Source organism: Chrysemys picta, chromosome 9 (assembly GCF_011386835.1).
Source record: "Chrysemys picta bellii isolate R12L10 chromosome 9, ASM1138683v2, whole genome shotgun sequence".
NCBI classification, from domain to species: Eukaryota; Metazoa; Chordata; order Testudines; family Emydidae; genus Chrysemys; species Chrysemys picta.
This window is the reverse complement of record NC_088799.1, coordinates 90091321-90112104: the sequence shown is the minus strand read 5'-3', so window position 1 is coordinate 90112104 and position 20784 is coordinate 90091321. Positions and strand designations below refer to the sequence as shown.

General features: G+C 42.9%; 1 protein-coding gene across 2 annotated transcripts; it reads left to right on the top strand.

Annotated features, from left to right (window-relative positions):
- Positions 1 to 493: 493 nt before the first annotated feature.
- Positions 494 to 20325, top strand: SH2D1A (SH2 domain containing 1A). Of its 2 annotated transcripts, XM_005307435.4 has the most exons (4): positions 494 to 803; positions 15532 to 15595; positions 19051 to 19186; positions 19875 to 20325. In XM_005307435.4, exons 1-4 carry the CDS (start codon positions 667 to 669, stop codon positions 19913 to 19915), a joined length of 378 nt encoding a protein of 125 aa, XP_005307492.1. In that variant the 5' UTR covers positions 494 to 666; the 3' UTR covers positions 19916 to 20325. The 2 variants fall into 2 exon arrangements, with proteins under 2 accessions (XP_005307492.1, XP_008171289.2); XM_008173067.3 differs by lacking the exon at positions 19875 to 20325 and having other exon boundaries at positions 19051 to 19860.
- Positions 20326 to 20784: the final 459 nt, after the last annotated feature.

Sequence of the window (20784 nt, the reverse complement as noted above, 5' to 3'; positions counted from 1 at the left end):
ACCCTATGGAAATACATGTATTTAGAGGTTCAATCCCTTCACTTTGTGATTCATATACTTTGTTTTAACCTCTTTATCCTTAAAGTCTTTGCTACCACATGCAAAACATACAATGGCCTTTGTTGCTAGATTGCCTTGCCATAACTTCAGGTTTCTGCTCATTTGATAACACATCTCTATGCTTGTACCACGGGGCCCTAGATTAGACAATTGAGGACAGGTCTGACCCTTACTTGTTCCAACTTTCCAACATTTTAAATCCTTAAAAGACAAAAATTCTGCTGAAAATACTAACAGACCCTTGTCTGACATGGTGCTACAAATTTGGTTCTCAGCCTAACCATAGCTTGTGGATTCTGGTTTGTGGGGAGGGCAGCATTTTGTTAAGGAGATTGTGGGCTTCATGTACTTGTTATTAACATCTATCTTGAAAGCTACGAGTCATATGAGTGCTGTCAAATGTCATATATGCCTTATAGCTCTGGCTGTCAGTATGAAATGTCTTTAGAGAAGCTCTAGGTGGGAACACATCCTGTTTACATCAACCATTGAGTGAGCAGCTGGATAGCAGGCGGGTGACAGCATTGAGCTGTGTAACAGTCACTAACACCAGTCACCTCTGTCTAGCTGGGTTCTATCAGGCTCCACTCAGTTCACCTTCAGAAAATGGATTCTATGGACGTTTATCATGGGAACATCAGCCGGGAGACTGGGGAGAAGCTGCTGCTGGCTACGGGGATGGATGGCAGCTATTTACTGCGAGACAGTGAGAGCGTCCCAGGAGTGTATTGCCTGTGTGTGCTGTGAGTACAGAGAACCAAGGGAGTCTCAGGTCTAGGGCAGCAACACCCCTTACCCGGTGTATGTCTAAGTCTTGGGGAGCCAAGCTGCCACTTAGAATGCAGCTGCAAGTGGGTCTTATGGGTGAAGGATCAGCAGCATGGAGACCTTTTGTTGGGCAGCCAATTCGGTGATCCTGTGGCTTTCCACAGGGATGTCGACCTCCAACTTCTGGGTTCACAGCATGTATTCTGCCGCACATTACATTTGCCAGTTAGAATGGTCATCTTCTGGCAGAATGTGCAAATACTTCTGTGTCCAAAGCACTGTGGGGAGTTAGCTTTTAACATTGACTTCAGGCATGGCAGTGTGTAAGGGGTTCTTGGCCCTTTGCAGAAATAGGAAAGGACAGGTTCCTGCCATGGTTCGCTTACTCTTAAATGGGTCACAAAACAGTGAGCAAAGACAAAGAGTGCAATGATGGGGTGGAGAGCAGGAAGGAGGATATAACAGCTTAAGCCATGCAGTTTGGATTGTAAATTGCATGTGCTTCTTGTTCATGCTGAATAATTCCTTTGGTTTTCCCTGTTGTCTGTCTTCCTGTTTAATACACTCAACAGCAGTATGGCCCAAACCCTCCTTTCCCCTGTGGTCTGGTATGGAGGAATATTGATGCTTTTCATTCATATATTGAAAGTGAGCGGTTGCCAACATTTCAGGGCCTGATTCTGCCAGCCCCTTACTACAGCTGAATATTGCCCTGCACACTGGGAGTATTGCTGCTGATTTCTGAATAAACTACTTTTAAAGTGCATGAAATACAAATAGATAATAAAGAAAATGGTGACAATTTATCAGTTAGGATTCTAGAGTTGGGGTAAGGGGAGGAATTCTTACGAGGTGTCTGTCATAGGCCACCAATGTGGAGAGAAGGTACTGATGAGTTGCTTCTGAAATGGGTATGAGCTGACAAAGGGCTTAATATTTATGGGGTATTTGAATGACAGAAGTGTGAGTTCTTTTAGCAAAGGAGGACAGAAAGGATGAAGAATCCTAGGCATTAGCGTTGTGCATGCACGATAAACGAACAAAGCATGGCCAACGGGTCTGTACCAAGAGAACTTTAAAGAACTGAAGGGGTAGCAACAAGATATGTTAATATCAGAAATTACGGAGACAAAGCAAATGATTATTAGCTGAAAGAAATAAGAGGAGGCCTTTGTCCATGTAGAAAGGATAAGATAGTGAGAGTATTACTACGTCTAAAATAATATTTATATCACGCTTTCCACCAAAGGTCTGAATGTGCTTGTCAGCATCACTTGATTTAGCCTTGACTTTTAAACTGTGAAGGATGTGAGTATTATTATCATTTTACAGATGGGCAAACTGAGGCTTAGAGCCACATAAGAAGTGCTCCAAGCTACATAAGAAGGCTATAGCAGAACTGTAAATACAACCCAGTTCCCTTTTTATATCTCCTGTTGTGCCTTAATCATAAAGAATCGTCCTGCCTTGCCCTACTAAATGAGAAGGAAAACCAAAGATGAAAGAATTCCAAGTGGGATGACACACCTAATATCTAACCTCAGGCTTTAACAAGACGACAAAAAAATAGGGGATTAAGAAGTGTATTGAGTTAAAAGCTAATGCAGATTTGGGGTAGATCTGAAAAGCGGTGATAAGACTCTACTGAAAAGAGCCATCTAATAAATAATAAAAGCCCAAGTGTTCTTAAAGAACTATCAGAGGAAATGGTGAAACAGCTACTTAGCATTTGTAGGGTCATCCAGAACAGGTGAGGGGTAGCAGTGATTGGAGAGTCATGTACAATATTATCCAGCTTTATGAAAAATAAAGCGGGAATCCAGGAAATCAGTCTAATTAGTCTACGTTCGATACTTGGACATATAGCAAGGACATGGAGCTGCAAATAATCTATAGGAGTTTCTGGTGGTATGAAAGGCAGTTTGTTTATATGAATGATAGGAAGGTCAGGTTTTTAAAGAATAGATTAGGACAGTTAAATATGAGGCTCATAGGTTCTGAAGACAAATGGGAATGCAATAAACAATAAAAGAACCTCCTAATTGTGCCTGCAAAATTTGCGAACCACAGAGTTTGCATTTAGGGATACATTTGCATGAGCAAAGGGTGAGATTAAAAAAATACTTACTTGTAGACTATAGATAAGTAAAGCTTTTATAATCCATAATATAAGTACTTAGGAAAACTTTTGACACTGTCTAGTGGAGATATCTACCTGAGCAGCTAGAACAATATTGTCTAGATAACTATGATCTGATGTGGATGGAAATCTGGTGGCAGAATCACAGAGATGAGCACTGGGTTCATAACTATTTAATACAGTATTTCAATAATGAATGTGGAGCAAGAAGTAGATTGTACAGGAATTAGTGTCTCAGAGGATAAACTAGGAAACAGTGCTCTGAGTGGATGATGCAAAGAAATTACAGAATGATCTACCAATGTGATGGTAATTTAGATAAGTGTATGCAATAGACCACTATAGCAGGCAAAAAACTTAAAATAGCGGAGCAGCTCTGCACAGAAGGGGAGAGAAAGCAGACAATGAACCAGAGACTAACTCATTGTGGGATGAAGACGCTTGCTGTAGCAAAAAAAGAACAAATCCTAGACTGGCAAATATACAGGGAGGACCAGCGCATAGGACCAGAGCGACAACAATACATGCTATAAAGCCTTGGCAAAACCAAAAAGAGGTGTGTGTAGACTTTGGGATTCATCACTACAGAAAAACAAACCAACCCCAAACCATTAGTAAACTATGGAATGTATTTCTGTATTAAGTTTTGGGGCTGTGATCGTGTTTTCATACCTCCTTGTAAAGCACAGAGAACAGTGTTGGCATTATGCAATTAAGAACAATTAATAATAACGGTTTTAACAAAAAAACTTTTAATCGGCACTCAGAAACTCTGATGATGGTTACTCTAGGAATACCTAGAGAGCGTTTAGGTAGAATGTGTACAGCTTAGTGTACGGATTCAGTCACTATGAAATGATTTCTGAAATGGTGAAGCAAAGCCTGTAAGTGAACAAAGAGATGTTATCCTACATATTGGAGCCAACCCCCCAAAATATATATTTTCTGTGAGAAATTTCAAATGAACTGAAAAGGTTTTCTAGTGATAATTTTTTCTGATGAAATGAAAGCAACAAAATTGATTTGCAAAATTTTCAGTCTTTCCCTTTCTCTCTCTCTTCCCCCCTTCCACTGATTACAGCAGGGGGGGGGGGTGGAGGGGGGGGAGGGAAAAATCAGGTTTTTGGGGTTTTTTTGTTGTTGTTGAAAAAAACAGAAAATTTTGATCCAAACAAAAAAATTGCCTCAAAAAGCCATTTGTCACTGAAAAATGTTTTGACGAAAATATTGTAGCCAACTCTAATAAACATGCTTGGCCGATCTTGCGCTTACCGCTGCCCATGTAAAGCCAGTTTTGGGAGTGCAATGATCTTAGCATGACCCCAAAGGCTTTAGAATCCTTTCAAAAAGGTTCAAATGTTCCTTATGCCATTTTCCCTTCCTAAACACTTTGGCTGACTTTGAATATAATAAAGCTGTGGCCAGTCTCAATTGCCTCCTAATTAAAATAAAAACCTGACCCTAAGCAGAGTAATGACCTTGGAAAGTGGGAAGAATCAGACTCCACACAATTCATAAAGGATTTTGCTATTGCCATTGAATTTACATGGAAGGTGCTCAGATACCATGGTTATTGGTGGCAGGCTAAAACCCTTAGATAACTGGAACGGCTTTGATAGTCAGGACCCTGTTTGATAAACTTTTATCAAGGAAGCTTTTCTTTCCCACTGTTCTGTTCCCCAAAAGTACCATTGGTTTGTTTTGCTGCTTTCTTCCAGTTCCCCTTCAGTTCAAGCCCAGACTGAAGTGCCCTAAGTCACTGCATGCAGACGAGAGCCCACAAGCCTTCAAAGAGAGAACGTTTTTTGTGTGGCTGTGGCAAATCACAAAGACACACTTTCTTTCATCGATATTTTAAGACCACAATGATGAAGGGAAATAGTTCATACAGCAATAAGTAGGTTTTGGTTTGCATTGGGGTCTCCCGTAGCTCCTGTAAATACAGATGCTCCCTGCAATTTTCTGCAACATTTTAAAATGAAGTGCTCCTCCGGGGCCTGCCTACAGTGACTTCTTTAATAACATTATTAAACAAATAATGTTGATTACTGCAAGAGTGGGTGTACGGCTGCATGATTCAACTAGGCTAGCCCAGGCGCGCAAAGGTTTCAATTAATGAGCTTTTGAAACGTTTCTTGCTGTTCTTCAAAATTAGGATGTTTATGAATGATTTTTTTAAAGAAACGGTTCCATTGCGTAACCAGTTGGATACTGCATACAATGTTACAAGATTTTATTATTGGGTCTTGATTTTTTTCTTATGAAGTTCTTTCTTTGCTAGCAACATGTTCTGTTCACAGACGTCTTGGATTCCTGTCTAAGTATCCTGTTTGACATTTTTTAACAGACATAGAGACTATCTGCACACATTGCTCCTAATGAAGTCAATGGGGAATGCAAGACACAAGAATGGGCTTATTTTTTAAACTGGGCCTGCAAAATTTGTGACTATACCTGTGGGTGCAGATGCTCCCTTCACCATTCCAGATACGTATATGCCTGTGCAAAGACAAGTAGCTGCATGTGTAAATTGGTAAAGCCAATGCTAATTATACTCGTACATGTATTTGGGAGCTCAAAATTTGTAGGGGGATGTCTCGAATGTCAGTAGTTGTTTCAATCCTCTAAATATCGATTAGAATGGCAGCTTAAGCTAAATACGACATCACTTTTATAGTGTGCTTTCAAATGATTTCTCTGAAGTCAACCATTCATGTACTATACTGCATTAAACCTTTAGGGCATAATTAGCAACTAGAGTATAAAACTGTTTGGAACTCTTGAAGCACTGATAATGGCAACAGGACAGACTCCTATCTAATCAGCTTTAATTTTCTCTATTTGTTCCATCATCATAACCATAGAATCTTGGAATATTTAAGTTCAGTCACTGTGCCAAAACTTTCCACCTCACCACGCATAGCTGATGTGCTTACTGTATTGGATTCAGGATCATGAGTCAGCCTTAACGTTGCATTTCTTTTATTTTCCATTTAATATTTTTGACGGAAATTGCATAGCAATTGTATTTATTATAGCAATGCACATAATAATCATCCTATTTTAAAATGTAACAGAACAAAAATGTCTTGGCAATGAAGCGTTTCCATTCAAGGTTAGCATTGTAAATAGCATTCACCATTTTCTTGTATAAGAAAATTCTTCACTGTACATGGAAATATTCACTTCAGTAGAATTTACCAACCTTCCCAACTCATTGGAATGAAGATCATCATTGTCAAGAATAAGTTTTTGATGGATTTTATATAATTGAAATATTTTTGTGATCATTCTGATAAGACACAGGCATTCTGAGCCCTGGATAATTATGAGAGCTAGTAGAAAATTTTCTGACAGCAATTCTGTTAGAAAATGTTGTTTCACTGAAGTTGAAATTTTTCTTGGGAATCTGTTGATCTTAGTGAAATTTCATGAAAAATATCGAAATGAAACAGTTTGATATTGTCCAAACATTCCATTCTCTCACTTTTGGTATGGAATGTTTAAATTTTTAATTGCAAAACACATTTCCATTGAGAAATGTATTTTATATTAATATTTAAAATAAAAAAACAACAATTTCATTGAAACAAAATATTTCAATTGATCCAAAATGAATTTTTTTCCCAAAAATTTAATTTTGCAGAAAAATTAGACACTTTTTCTCATTTGTAGCAAAACCAAATTTCAGAATAGCAGAAATTCATGGGAAATGGAAATTCCGGTTCCTGCTCAACTGTAACAATGACCATGCAATACAAAGCAGGAGAAGAGAGAGTAGCTGAGAAAGTGAAGTTAAGATCCAGATTAGGTCTAGTCTAGACTTTGGAGGTTCATGATTGAGGCGGAATCACTGGTAGGGTTTGGGATTAGTTAGTAAGAATTTTCCATTTTCTTCAACGAGAAACAACAAAAGTGAAGAGTACTTGAGAAAACGTGGATAATTTCTCCTCTGTAACAGGCTGCATCTGAACAGAACATTTAAAACGCAGCTACATCAAGCAGAAAAACAGACACCTACAAATGTAATAATGCTGTTATAATAGTAGTGACACTAACACAAATGCGTCCATCACAATTCTCAGAAGTCTGGCCCACACTAAAATAAATCCACTGAATCATCCATTGTTGCGAGATTTCCGCCTTCTTGGGATAAAATCTCAAAAGAAATGCTGTTTTGTGAGATTTTGGCTGCTCAAAAGCCAGAATCAGAAAGTTGGTTCCCTTTTAGTTTTTCGATCTGACTCTGAACCAAACCCATAGATTTGGATCTGACTCTATTTCCCAAATTTGAAGAAGTTCATATTCAAGGTTTTGGTTTGGGCCAATCTCTACTTTCTAGTTAATGGTGCAACAGAGGCTGGGCCAGATAGATTTAAGATGCATGCTCTGGAGTCAGAAAAAAGTATGACAAACCAATGGTCACAGGGATGCTGCCTTCAGTTAAAGAGTGTTCAGATGGTGTGAGGGACTCAAGATCCCGCAGAGAAAATTGTAAAGTCAGAGGATCTCCAATTTTTTTTGCCAAGATGTGACTTGCTCAGACCTAAGCTGGTTACAGACCAGAAAAGGAGAACATACAGTTCAGTTATGATCTGGGGCTGTCAAGCGATTAAAAAAAATTACTCGCCATTAATCTCACAATTAAAAAAATTAATTGTGATTAATCGCACTGTTAAACAATAATAGAATACCATTTATTTAAATATTTTTGGATGTTTTCTACATTTTCAAATATATTGATTTTAATTACAACACAGAATACGAAGTGTACAGTGCTTATTTTATATTAATTTTTTATTACAAACATTTGCACTGTAAAAAACAAAAGAAATAGTATTTTTTAATTCACCCAATACAAGTATTGTAGTGCAATCTCTTTATCATGAAAATTGATCTTACAAAAGTAGCATTATGTACAAAAAATAACTACTTTCAAAAATAAAACAATGTAAAACTTTAGAACCTACAACTCTAATCAGTCTTACTTCTTGTTCAGCCAATCCCTCAGACAAACAAGTTTGTTTACATTTGCAGAATATAATTCTGCCCGCTTCTAGTTTACAATGTCACCTGAAAGTGAGAACAGGTGTTTGCATAGCACTGTGGTAGCCAGCGTCGCAAGATATTTACATGCCAGACGCGCTAAAGATTCATATGTCCCTTTATGCTTCCAGAGGACATAGGTCCATGCTGATGACAGGTTCTGCTCGATAACGATCCAAAGAAGGGCAGACCGATGCATGTTCATTTTCATCATCTGAGTCAGATGCCACTAGCAGAAGGTTGATTTTCTTTTTTTGGTGGTTCGGGTTCTGTAGTTTCCACATCAGAGTGTTGCTCTTTTAAGACTTCTGAAAGCATGCTTCACACCTCATCCCTCTCAGAGTTTGGAAGGCACTTCAGATTCTTAAATCTTGGGTCGAGTGCTGTAGCTATCTTTAGAAATTTCACATTGGAATCTTCTTCGCATTTTGTCAAAGTTGCAGTGAAAGTGTTCTTAAAATGAACAACCTGCTGGGTCATCATCCGAGACTGCTATAACGTGAACTATATGGCAGAATGTGGGTAAAATAGAGCAGGAGGCATACAATTCTCCCCCAAGGAGTTCAGTCACAAATTTAATTTATGCATTTTTTTTTTAACAAGCGTGATCAGCATGGAAGCATGGTATGCTATAGTTTAATAGTGAAATTAATCGCAATTAATTTTTTTGAGTTAATTGCGTGAGTTAACTGTGATTAATTGACAGCCCTATTATGACCCCATGTTATGGTATGTTACTAGGGTTGCCAACTTTCTAATCGCACAAAACCGAACATCTTTGCCTGAGGCCCTGCCCCTGCCCCACCCCTTCTCTGAGGCCCTGCCCCCACTTTCCCCATCTCCCCACCCTCTATCGCTTGCTCTCCCCCACCTTCACTCACTCACACCGAGATGGGGCACGGGGTTGGGGTGTGGGAGGAGAGTGAGGGCTCTGGGGTGGAGTCGGGGATGAGGGGTTTGGGGTGCAGGAGAGGACTTCAGTCTGGGGCAGAGGGTTGGATATGTGGGGAAGTATGGACTCTGGGCTGGGGGTGTAGGCTCCGGGTAGGGCCAGAATTGAGGGGTTCAAGGTGCAGAAGAGGGCTCTGGGCTGGGGCAGGGGGTTGGGGCGTGTGTGCGAGGGTGAGGACTGGAGGTACAGGCTCTGGGGTCGGGCTGGGGGTGAGCAGTTTGGGGTGCAGGAGGGGGCTCTGGGCAGGGGCCGAGGGGTTCAGAGTGCAGGATGGGGTGAGGACTCCAGCTGGGGGTGTGGGCTCTGGGGTGCAGCCAGGGATGAGGGGTTTGGGGTGCAGAGGGGGCAGGGGGTTGGGGTGTTGCGGGGGTGTGGGGTGTAGGGTACCAGTAGCACTTACCACGGCTCCCAAGAAATGGCTGCCAGGTCCCTGCAAGAGGCTCTGTGTGCTGCCCCTGCGCCCGCAGGCGCTGCCCCCGCAGCTCCCATTGGTCATGGTTCCTGGCCAATGGGAACTGTGGAGCTGATGCTGGGTGTGGGGGCAGTGCATGGAGCCTCCTAGGCCACCCATGCGCCTTGAGACCGCAAGGACCTGGTGGCTGCTTCCTGGAGCTATGCGGACCTAGGGCAGGCAGGGAGCCTGCCATAGCCCTGGGCCCCTGCTGCGCCGATGACTGGACTTTTAATGGCCAGTCAGCAGTGCCAACTGGAGCCACCAGGGTCCCTTTTCTACTGGGTGTTCTGGTCGAAAACTGGACGTCTGGCAATGCTATATGTTACACTGAGTTGAAGGTACAGAATCAAGTTAGAGGTTATGTGCAAGGTGGTGTAAATTATGTCAGTAAGACTGGGTTAGAGAGTCTAAACTGGCGTAACGCACAAGTCAAGGGGCCAGAAGAGAGAATGGTCAACCAGTAAAAGCAACTTCCAGGAAGGAGGCTAAAAATATAATCTAATGTAGGCCTTCCCCCTAATTTAACTTACACCTCCTTCTCCCCATGAGTAAATTACTCCCAGTTAACCCACTTACAGACATACAACTCATTACATCCTTAAACAATGCTAAGGATGCAAAGTCAAGAACGCATAAGTTTGTCCATACAACCTTGTGCATATCCATTATGACAGTGTCTTTAATTACATGCTCACAAATTTTTCCACAGTACTCCTGCCTAATTCATTGCACAGGCTGGGCAATGCTCATTGAATCAGCAGCTATTCAATATTTTATTTTCTCTTCACGGTTCAGGGTTTGGCCCCAGGCCTTATTTATTGCACGCTATTCAAACTTTGCTCTGAAGACAGACTTACTAATTTGAACATGGGCTTTTCAATGCCACTCATCATTATATTATCTGAGTCCATCACATGTATTAATTAATTCATCTTCAGCACACACAAGTGAAATGGGGGGATGGTATTATCCCTATTTTGCAAATGGGGATTTGAGGCACAAAAACATTAAGGCCAAAAGTATCCACTAGCTTTTGATACCCAATTTGAGATACCTCAGCTCAGATTTTTCAGGGTATTTAGCATTATATTGGACTTTATATGTTTATAGCACAGCTTCCGTTGACTTCATTTGCAGCTGAGTGCGCTCCACACATCTGTCCCCTCCATCTCCATACCTACGCAGCATTGCAACCATGTGAGCCAGGTTGCTACACCTGGAGTGAGGAGCTGGGCCCACAGGTGCCACTGCTGTGATGGCCGCAGATTTTATTAAAATTCACAATTATTGTGAACACCCTGACCTCTGTGCCAAAACCATAGCCTTAATCATAATACACAGAGAGGGGCCGAATTAAAATCGCACAAACGGCCTTAATTCTGGCATTGCCTAACTTTTGAGTGCTTGAATTTGCAACGTCAATGTTCGTTTGACATAGGTGTTTTTTGTGTGTGAAATTTTCTAGGTTTTTTAAAAAAGCAAACGTAAAAAAAAAATCCATCATGTGGCACCATACGACACTCACATGGGTCATCAGCAGGAGGGAATCCTTAGATCCACCACACAGACTTCTGGCACCTGAGCTAATGGATTAGCTGGTAGCTGTAGTAGGTTGTCATTGTCTATATGGACCAGCACTATAGCCACACTCTTTGCCAGTGGGCTTCACAGATATTTGCCAAGAGCAGAGAAATCTTGGGTTCTAGTCTATGTTCTGAAGGGAGTATGGCCTAGAGGTCACAGCACCTTCTGCCTAGTTCCCCACAAGCCTGACCCCTTCTGTTCCTATCCCAGTCATGTCTCTTTCCCCTGTCACCTCATCCCAGTCTTCCCCTGCTCCTGTTTCCTCTGACCTCAGCTCCCAGTTTCCTTGCCTTGCCAATCCATCTTCCCCTCACACCTGCATCTGCTCCTAAGCCTGGTTTTCCCCCAACCCCTGTCTACGCCCAGGTCCAGGCTACCCCCATCATCTCCCAGTCTTAGTCTCCCCTCCCACAGGCTCGTCTGTCTACTCCTCCACCATCTTCTCCATCTGGCTCTTGTTCCTTCCTCATTGCAATCAGACAGCATCCTCTTCCCTGCTGCCTGGGTCCTAGCAGGGGCAGCACTGTGGTTACAGGAGAGACAGTCTCCTGCCTCTTAGTTTCGGTGTTCAGCATCACACAGACCACAGCAGCTGAGAGCAGCAAATGCAGCAAAAAGCCTGCTCAGCCCTGTATCCCCAAGATAGAGAATGCGCACTGTATATGGAATTGTGAGAATTTAGCAGCCAAACTAACAAGTCTCTATTGAGCATGTGTGAATTGCAATTTTTCAAAGGCTTATAACTTGGCCAAATTTAGGTGGTTTCTCCTGGGGCCAGCAAAAGGCACATGCTTGAAACAAAGCCAGTCCTCCTGTCAAATTCAATGTATGGAGGCACTCGAGTCGCTTAACATATAATAAAATAAGAATTTTTTGAACCTGGCCCAAACAATGTATTTTTCCCTGCTAGCAGTCTCAGAAATAGCGGAACCTTTTTTTGGCAAAAATGTCCGCAAAAAATTTAGCTTGAGGCAGATGCCCAACATGGAAAATCAGTTTGAATGGTTAAAATCTGGGGAAGTCATAAGCGACTGAAAACAGGGCTTTACGGTGGGCAGGGTGGGCAAGCTTAGCTATATGTAGCACTATCAGCTTGGCCTAACTCAGAGGTTATGGATTAAATTCCAAGGTGGTGTGTTAATGGCTAGGTAGGCTGCCAATTCATAGGAACTGATACTGCAAACTCCAATAATTCCGGAAAGAGCTATATTTAAGGAGATAGCATTTAATGTTATTTATTGCTGACTTCCCACTTTTCAGTTCAGTTTTGGGCCTAAAAATGAATAAACATTAGTTGAATAAAATTTCCCAACCAAGGTACAAAATATGTGGCAATTATTTCAAAACATACTGTGCTGTTAAAATGTCATGGTTAAATTATAAATTGCAGCAAATGGCGAGTAGCCTCCAGTTATTTCAACAGTGCAGAAGATTGTAATTATTCACCTGTTAAAGTAAATGTGGCTGTAACACGTTTGAACACAGCTGAAAAGGGAGGAGGGGAGGAGGCTATGTAGGCAGATGTTGTCTCAGTGTATCATCTGTGTGAGAGGCATTTGCAGCTCTTTGGGTGGAATACTCTATAAAGGGAAAAAACCCATCGTCTAAAGCAAAGTATAGTTCCTGGAGTGGAAACTTTACTATGCTTTCCCCTTGACAGAGTTTTCCTAGTTATGGTACCAAAGTAGAAACTGTTCAACGAGACCTTTTCTTCAATAGATTTAAAATTTATTTAATGTGAGATGGGATGTTAACTAGCGAGCTCCTCTTCTATAAGCAATATCCAGCATGGTACTTTTACCCAGAGTTATTTTCTAAGCATCTCCTGAGCAATTAGGAGTTATAACGTCTTTTGTCTCTGATCAAGAAGCTGGGCAAGTGACTCTGTGGAGGCCTTGGTGCCGCTCCATGCTTCATTCCATGACGTTTCACCAGCGTAAAACTGGGGCATTGCAGGGGCGAATCCGGCCCACTGAGTGCAACAGTCAATGCTCCGTTCATCATTTTGTTGAGAGTGCGGCAATGTGGATCCAGATTTCACGTCGCCTAAACTTCAGGGCTGTTCGGACCTGGGCTTTTCATTTGGGCCATTTTAGAGCGAGGAGAGGGGCAGGCTGAGGGCCTGGCTAGACGGGTTCACATGGTCTCCCACGCCAACCCTGCAGAAAATGCTTTTTGTACAGGGGAGCCATCTGCTGGCTGAGGCATCCCTGACAGCTAAGTTCTGTTGGTGCTGTCCCGTCAGGGAGCTGGGGCAGAGTTGCAGAGGTCCCCAGAGCAAGGCCAGAGCATAGGAACCCCATGTGGAGTGTCCTTTTCCTGACTCATCTATGGGACGTGGGGGGTCAACCACCACCCCAAAGGGAAAAATTGGGAGGCAGCTCCATGAGAGAACCCCAGGTGCTAGCTCTCTCCCTTATCATTGTCCTCCCTCCAGCATATATCAGGGATTTGCCCTAGCCCTGAGCCAAGAGTGTAGGTTTTGATCTGATGGCATGCAGTTCATTTACCCACAAGGATGCACTGTGTGAGAGACAGGCTATGCCTGAGCCCGTCCTGTCAAACTAAGAGTAGTTCCAGTTTGAGCTGATTTAGAGAGAGAAAATTGAGCTGACAGCTAATGGTGCTACTGGGGAAACACCTCATTCAGCGTGCTAATAGACTGCCTCTGTGTACGTTATATCTGGTTTTACTGGCATGGGGTCCCTAGCTGCGTGGGAGGGGAAAGGTGAGAGTGGATGGGAGCTGCGCTACACACCCACAACTTTAAAAACAAACAGCCTGTCTGCACGACCCTAAACATTAATGTGAGACACGTTAAATCATGAACCTTTGTTTAAAACATCTGGGGGCTCTGCCATGCAATGGTGAGGGGGAACTCAGCTCATGAAAATCAGGTTGTGGGCAAACTGAAGGTAGAATGTGCTTTAAAGTGGTAATGAAGTTCCTGCTGTTTAACAGAAAGTTTTACGATAAGATCATATTCGTTAAGAAAACAGGTATCAAAAGTGCTGTAATTCATTTAGCTGAGCTAAAGCCCTTGACTGAGAGCTGGTGTCTGGGACGAGCTAGAGAAAGGTGTTGCTCAACATGTAATTCAGCATAGAAACAACAAGCCAGATCCTCATCTTCAATGCCATTGACGTCAGTGTAGCTTCACCAGTCTGCACCACCAAATGATCTGGCCCAATGGATCTGATGTGCCACTGCATTGTACCGTGTGTGTGCATTCACAGCCGTGCAACGTGACAGTCCAAGGGGTAGTAATGCGGACAAATCAAAACAGTAGCACTTTGCACCCACTTTGTGAATTAAAAACATTGTGACAGCTGTTAATGACTTCCTATGTTGGTAAATGAGTTCCGATAGCTAGGAACATTTCTGAGGTTATCAAAATGGCTTTTCAGAAATAAGTGATTGAGTTGCAGTGACATGTGATACGGTGCATAAGCAAATGTGTTCATTTATTACTTCTATTATTTTGTAATCACTACTGTGATATTGTGTATAATTGGAAAGATGTAATATGTACCTGCTCTCTGAAAAATGGCTAATGCTGAAATATTGAATAATGCATAATGTCTTGGTGGAAATGCCAGATTATTGTAAACTTATTTCATTTTCTGAATGCATTGGGCCTGATTCTCCATTGCCCTGCATCTTGTGTAGTCATCTCCACCTTTGCAAAATGGGTGTAAAACTCTACTGGTCTGATCTGTTACCACTTACTTTAACTTTGCACAGAAAGTAGTTTACACATGTAGCGTGTCACTAACATCAGTCACTCTGCTTTTACGTCACATCTTTGAATCTTGGTGTATATGTAAAGTACTGGGCTCCTTCTAGCACGATTGACTCGAGTTGATGTCTATTTTCAGACATCAACTGAATGGAAACTGTGTGTTTAAGATAAATGGAAGATTTCAGGATCTCATAAAGTGATCAGTGTTTCCAGCAGACTATTAATGACCTTGGGGCAATCCAGGATTGAAGTGCAAAGGCAGAGCTATGAGGGTTAGGAATGCATTAGCTAGACAAACTCTAATTTGCTTTGATAATGTCATTTTAGATTTCTAAATAAAATACGTCCATTGCATAGCATCTGGGAACATTTGCAGTTTAAAAAAAAAAATCACTTAGCAGAACCGTCATCTACTAATGATACCTGTTGTGTTCTTATTCCACAGGAAGTGTGTCCGATATATAAATAAGCATGTAAAAGGTCACTGATGGAAAGTTAAAACATTCACGCAGGTTTCATTGTCTAATATGGAGCAACTGTAGATCTCACAGACAGAGATGGATCAAACAATGCCCCCCCCTCCTCCAAGTCCTAATACTGTACAATTCTGGGGATTCAAATCTAGCTTGCTGATCTGGGTCCAAAATTTGCATTTCTAAATATAGGCTACATCGACTAATTCATTGCTAAGGAAAGGAGTTTATCAAATGAACTAATTCCAGAGCAACTGCATACTAAACCTGACAATAGACATGACTAATAAATACATGTTGATTCTTTCACAGATATAAGGGTTATGTTTATACCTACAGAGTGTCCAAGACAGATACAGGTTCCTGGAGTGCCGAGGTACGTATTGCTCCTTCTCTTCTAAAAGTTCCCACAATTGAGTGTAGGTATTGATTTCAAGAAATAGATCCGGATTATTCACCTTTCTGCAATATCTGAGTCTCATGTAATTTAATCAGTCTCAAGTGAGCCCATCACTGGTGCCAGGTCTGACCATTTTGAATGCACAAATTCATTCTGTTACAGTTCAGCGGTTACAGAATTCACCAGTGCGCTATTTTGCAGCATTTTAAATGGCAGAAATATTGTGTTTTCATATTTTGACAGGCACAGTCAATATTAATTTCTCCTCTGCCAAACATGCCATTAATACCAGAATATTCAAAGCAATTCCCTGTGATTTACAATGTTTTTAACTTAATTTCTTGACAGATTGTATTTATCCATAGCACAAGGCACATATATGATAGCTGAGATTTGATATGACATTTATCTTCACTTGTGTTGTGAGGAAACTCTGGACTGGTGTAGCAGTAGGTGCAATAATAACAGTGATTTAAGTTCATGGCATAATTTAGGTTCACGTGAATACTAATCCTTATTTATTTTCGGAAGTTCTTGTTCTTTGGATGTAGGCAGCATATTAATTCATAATTAGCTTTCAGTTTGCACATTAATGAACATTGATTTACAAACATTAAAATATAACTTAACGGGCTTAATTCTGCTGGCAAAATTAGAGCAGAATATGTTGCACTGTACTGGAAACACCTGGACCAGATTCTGATGTCAGTTAGGATCGAACCCTGGAGCTGAATGTGCTTCACACCCATTCCTGTTTAAAAAAAAAAAAGTCTCTCTCATCACTGCAAAGAGCTAAAAAGAGCCCCATGTTCCATCTGTCTTTAACTACAGGGTCTTGACTCTGCATTCTTGCATTGGCTTAAGTGGGCGTTTTGCTTGTGGTGGGGCGTAGGGGAAGGCCCTAGTATTGGACCTGAAATACAGCGCGTGAGCAAATAGCTATTTGTTCCAAAACAGGGAGACTTGCTAAGCCCCAAATCTGAGGCTGTAAGAGAAAATTCAATAAGCCAGATTTTGGCCTGATTTACCTCATGTACAAATCCACTCGCCTCGGGGGGGATGGGATCTATGCCAAGGCAGAATTTACCTCATTCTGGGAAACTGGTACTTTCATAAGCTGTTGGAGCTCATGGGTGAAAGAACAGAAATTGCTGAGGGACGTGGTGGCGCAGTGCACGCTGCAGTAGGATGGACAGCACCAATACATTTTTGGCAGGGTCAGGCTGGAGCACAGGCAAAGCAAAGCCTTCATTTGAAGACGGGATTAAGCAATTCACTGGCTAACTTCATCTCTCTGTGGTAGTAGAAAGGGAGACATCAAGGCAGCACCAGAGAGCACGCTCCTCCAGCAGCAGCAGTGAGGAAGAAAGCTCATGGTGTTAGATCCTCCTCTCTGGCAACTGGAGATCCTCGGGGGGCCCCTCACATCATTAGGGAAATGGGTGCTAAGTAGACGTGGCAGGCTAAACTTTGCCCTCAGTCACAGCTCACCAAATTTGTCTTACTCACAACAGCATTTGCCCCTCCCCTCCTATCAGCTGCCTCCCTTCTCCTCTCTCTTGCTGAGGTTGGTTTATTTTTGAAAGAACCAAGCGCAAAGCTTCACAAGAGACAATTTGAAAATACTGATGCTGAACCCCCACGAAGTCAGTAGCAAACCTCCCATTATGTTCAGTGGAGCAAGGATTTCGCTCTGGTTTATAGGAACAGGATTACGCTTGCTGGTGCTGAGTACCTTTCTGTGCTGCCCTGTCCTTCCACCCCACCTCCATGGGAGTATAAGGGGCGAGTACCACAGCTGCTTTCCCCCAAGAGGCTGGGTGAGGAGAGTCTTCAGGCCCAGCCAAGGTGGCAGAAGGGATGTTGCTTTAGATGTCTAGTAAAGGCCCTTGAAGATAGAGATACACAGTGATGGGCATCTGCAAAGCTTAATTGAGAAGGATAGACAAAGTGATTTCAATAAAACTAGGTAACAGTTTACAGAGCCCCTTGGTACAAAGAAATGAGAGATGTGACTAGTTAACAGGTGCAAACGGGAACCAAACACTCCATAAAACTTTTATAAGCAGGCTGGATCCATGTTAATATTTACAGTAACAGGAACATCATCATGGGCGCTAGGTCTTCCTCTGGAGCACCTTACCCGTGAGCTGGAACCATAGATTGGCATGCTCTGTCAATGACTTAATGAACATCATGGTATGCTGACTGCCCATGGTGATGCTTTTAAGAGCCTGGGAAACTAGATTAATGAGCTGTAGACTAAAAGCGGATCACTAGCAGGACTCAGAGGTGGCCGACGAGAGGGCTGATGTGCGCTCTCAGCGTGATGAAACTTCTCCCAGTAGCACTGGCGCGTTGTCTGTGTAAGTGGGATTGCTGCTGAAGACACGAAAGAGGCGTATATTTTTCCTGACCCCCAGGTGGTGCTCGCATTACAGCAGGAGGTCAATTTTCTTCATGGTCTTTTGCTTGGTAAAGTGAGCAAATTTGACAAGGAAGTCATTGACAGAGGATAAATGTGGAATTCCCCACACAGTATTGTTTTAGAGTCATTGTCCTGACTGTAGCAATACTTCAATGGCAGCTGTGTTCTTATCTTGAGTGTAGAACAGACCCCTCCCCCCCCCCAAACTCTCCCCCTTTCTCTACCACCACATCACCAATTGCAGGAACCATCAGAAGAGAGCCTGATGGTGCTGCAGTCGCTTCACTTTCACAGTGTGAAACCAGGATCACAATGACCTTGCTAGACTGAGGGCTACACTTACTTGCTGTCCTTGTCTCATGTCATCATAGTTAGCCATTTCCTTTCATTCTTCCTGTACAATATAACTCCTCACAGCTGTATCAGGAATCACTATGATACTCCCAGGATTTTTTAAAAATCAACATTTCTTAGTCTGTTCCTGCAGTTTTTCATTCAGCAAAATTTTAATTGACATCAGTGGGCGATTTGCCCAATAAGCACTGCAGGATCTCATCTGTATTGACTGCCAAGGCTTTAGTCTTCAGGACGGTTATTAACAGATAGCTCTGTCTAACTGCAGTGGCCAGTTTAGTGAACATATTGGGTCGTCTCACTGTATACCCACTGACGTGACTGGAGGTACGTTAGGGATGCATCCGATCTGCATGGCTGCTCTGTGAGAGTGTGGCAGTAGTAGAACCAGTGGGGGTGCAGTGTGGAGAACAAGCGGTGCTAGTACCAAAACACACATTTCAACTGGCTGGCTATGCTCCTGGGAAAGGGAGAGGAGAGAGGACAGCTCCAACAAATCTAAGGTGGCGCTGGGAATGGACTTCACTTCTTGCTGAGGTTTTTACATGTGTGAAAATAATGCTGTTCTATAACACCTCCCGGGCAGCTAGGTAGAGGTGTTCCCCTGTAGCTTGTTGTTTGGGTAATTTGTTGGTCTCTCACTTTACAGACTGCACCTGGGGTCCACAGAAGATTGTTCCGGAAAGTACACAACCTAATTACAGCATTCCAGAAGCCAGAACAAGGCATTATAACTCCTCTGCAGCATCCTGTAGTGAATGCTGCGAAAGCCAAGCACCCACAAGGTACTGCGAGGAGCACTTGGAGGCAGAATGGCATGGGCCTGTGGAGTTTCCCATCACATGTGCTAAGGGGCAAGATTCATTCTCTGGCCGTCCCCAACCCATGAGGCATGCATGATATAAAAGGCAGTGGAACTAGTTCAGTGCCACTAAGCAGCAAGGGACAGGTAGTCTGTGCCACATGCACACTGCAACGCTATATCCATGATAGCAGAAAAGGGTCTGGCAAGGGTGAGGCTCTATTGACCTGCTTCCCTTAAAAGATTGTGAGGAGTTGAAGCAACAGCTGCACAATGGCTGTGCTGGTATGCTCCAGCTTGGAGGCGAGCTTCTGTTCCCTCCATCCTGAACACCCCAGGCCTTTGGGCAGAGAGAATGCAGGCTTGTTTGCTTCTATTAACCCATGGCAGTCACTACAACCGCATGTGTACACCTCCTAAAGTCTGAAAAATTGGCATCTTCCTAGCACCTAGTCTAGATTGTGGGGTTTGGATGGATGCCTTGTGGTGCTTGCTAGGGAATTTATATCCAACTGCAGCGTTGTATGTGAATATATTTCTTTTACAGCATGCTGGTTGCATCAGTGGTAGACAAAATGTAGTTAACCCCTATGCCTCCTACAAAGACTATGAGCTTTTGCCTTCTTGCAGAGTTCATATTGTTATATGTTTGTTGTTGTTTTTTTTTGTAGGAAAAAAGGACGATCATGACTTTTATTTGCATCCTTCATGAAGACACGTCCCAGAGTTTGAAGTAATTTAAATAGGCTTTTATATGTCATTTTTACACAAAATGCTGTAGATTATAGACATTACAACTCTATGAGTTTTCCTGTAATATTTTCAGAAATGTATGTTTAATGCAACTTCTAGTCTGCCGTTTAAAAGATTGGCATGAATCTGTATTTTTTTTATAAAGATGTGGGAGAAAAAATAACTAGCAATTGGATGACTTAATACTTTCATTTTCTGTTGGTGCTTGGCAGGGCCGGCTCTAGGCACCAGTAAAACAAGCTGGTGCTTGGGGCGGCACATTTTTAGGGGCGGCATTCTGGCGCAGGCCATGCCGCCCCTAAAAATGTGCCCCGGCCGCCCTAACTCACCTCCGCTGCTACCGCTCCCACGCCACTGCGCGCCCTCCCTCCCAGGCTCTCAAACCCGGGAGGGAGGGGGAGATCCCGAGCGGCCGCGGCGCACGAAACAGCTGATTCAGGCGCCGCGGCTGCTTGGGATCTCCCCCTCCCTCCCAGGTTTGAGAGCCTGGGAGGGAGGGGGAGACCCCGAGTGGCCGCGGTGCACGCGCTGCTTCTCCCTCTCCCTCCCTCCCTCCTAGGCTTGAGACCCTGGGGGGGAGGAGGCAGGGCTGGGGATTTGGTGAAGGGGCGGAGTTGAGGCGGGGCTGGGGTAAGAAAAAATGGGGGCGGGGGGGCGGCCAAAATTGTTTTTGCTTGGGGCGGCAAAAATCCTAGAGCCGGTCCTGCTTGAGAGCTTTCTGTCTGAATATTAGTTAGTCTTTTTACATGAAGTTAGTGTTTGATTTCTGATGGAAATTCAGCCCAGCAGAAGTCTTATGTATCACTTAAGACCTACTTATGGCCGCAG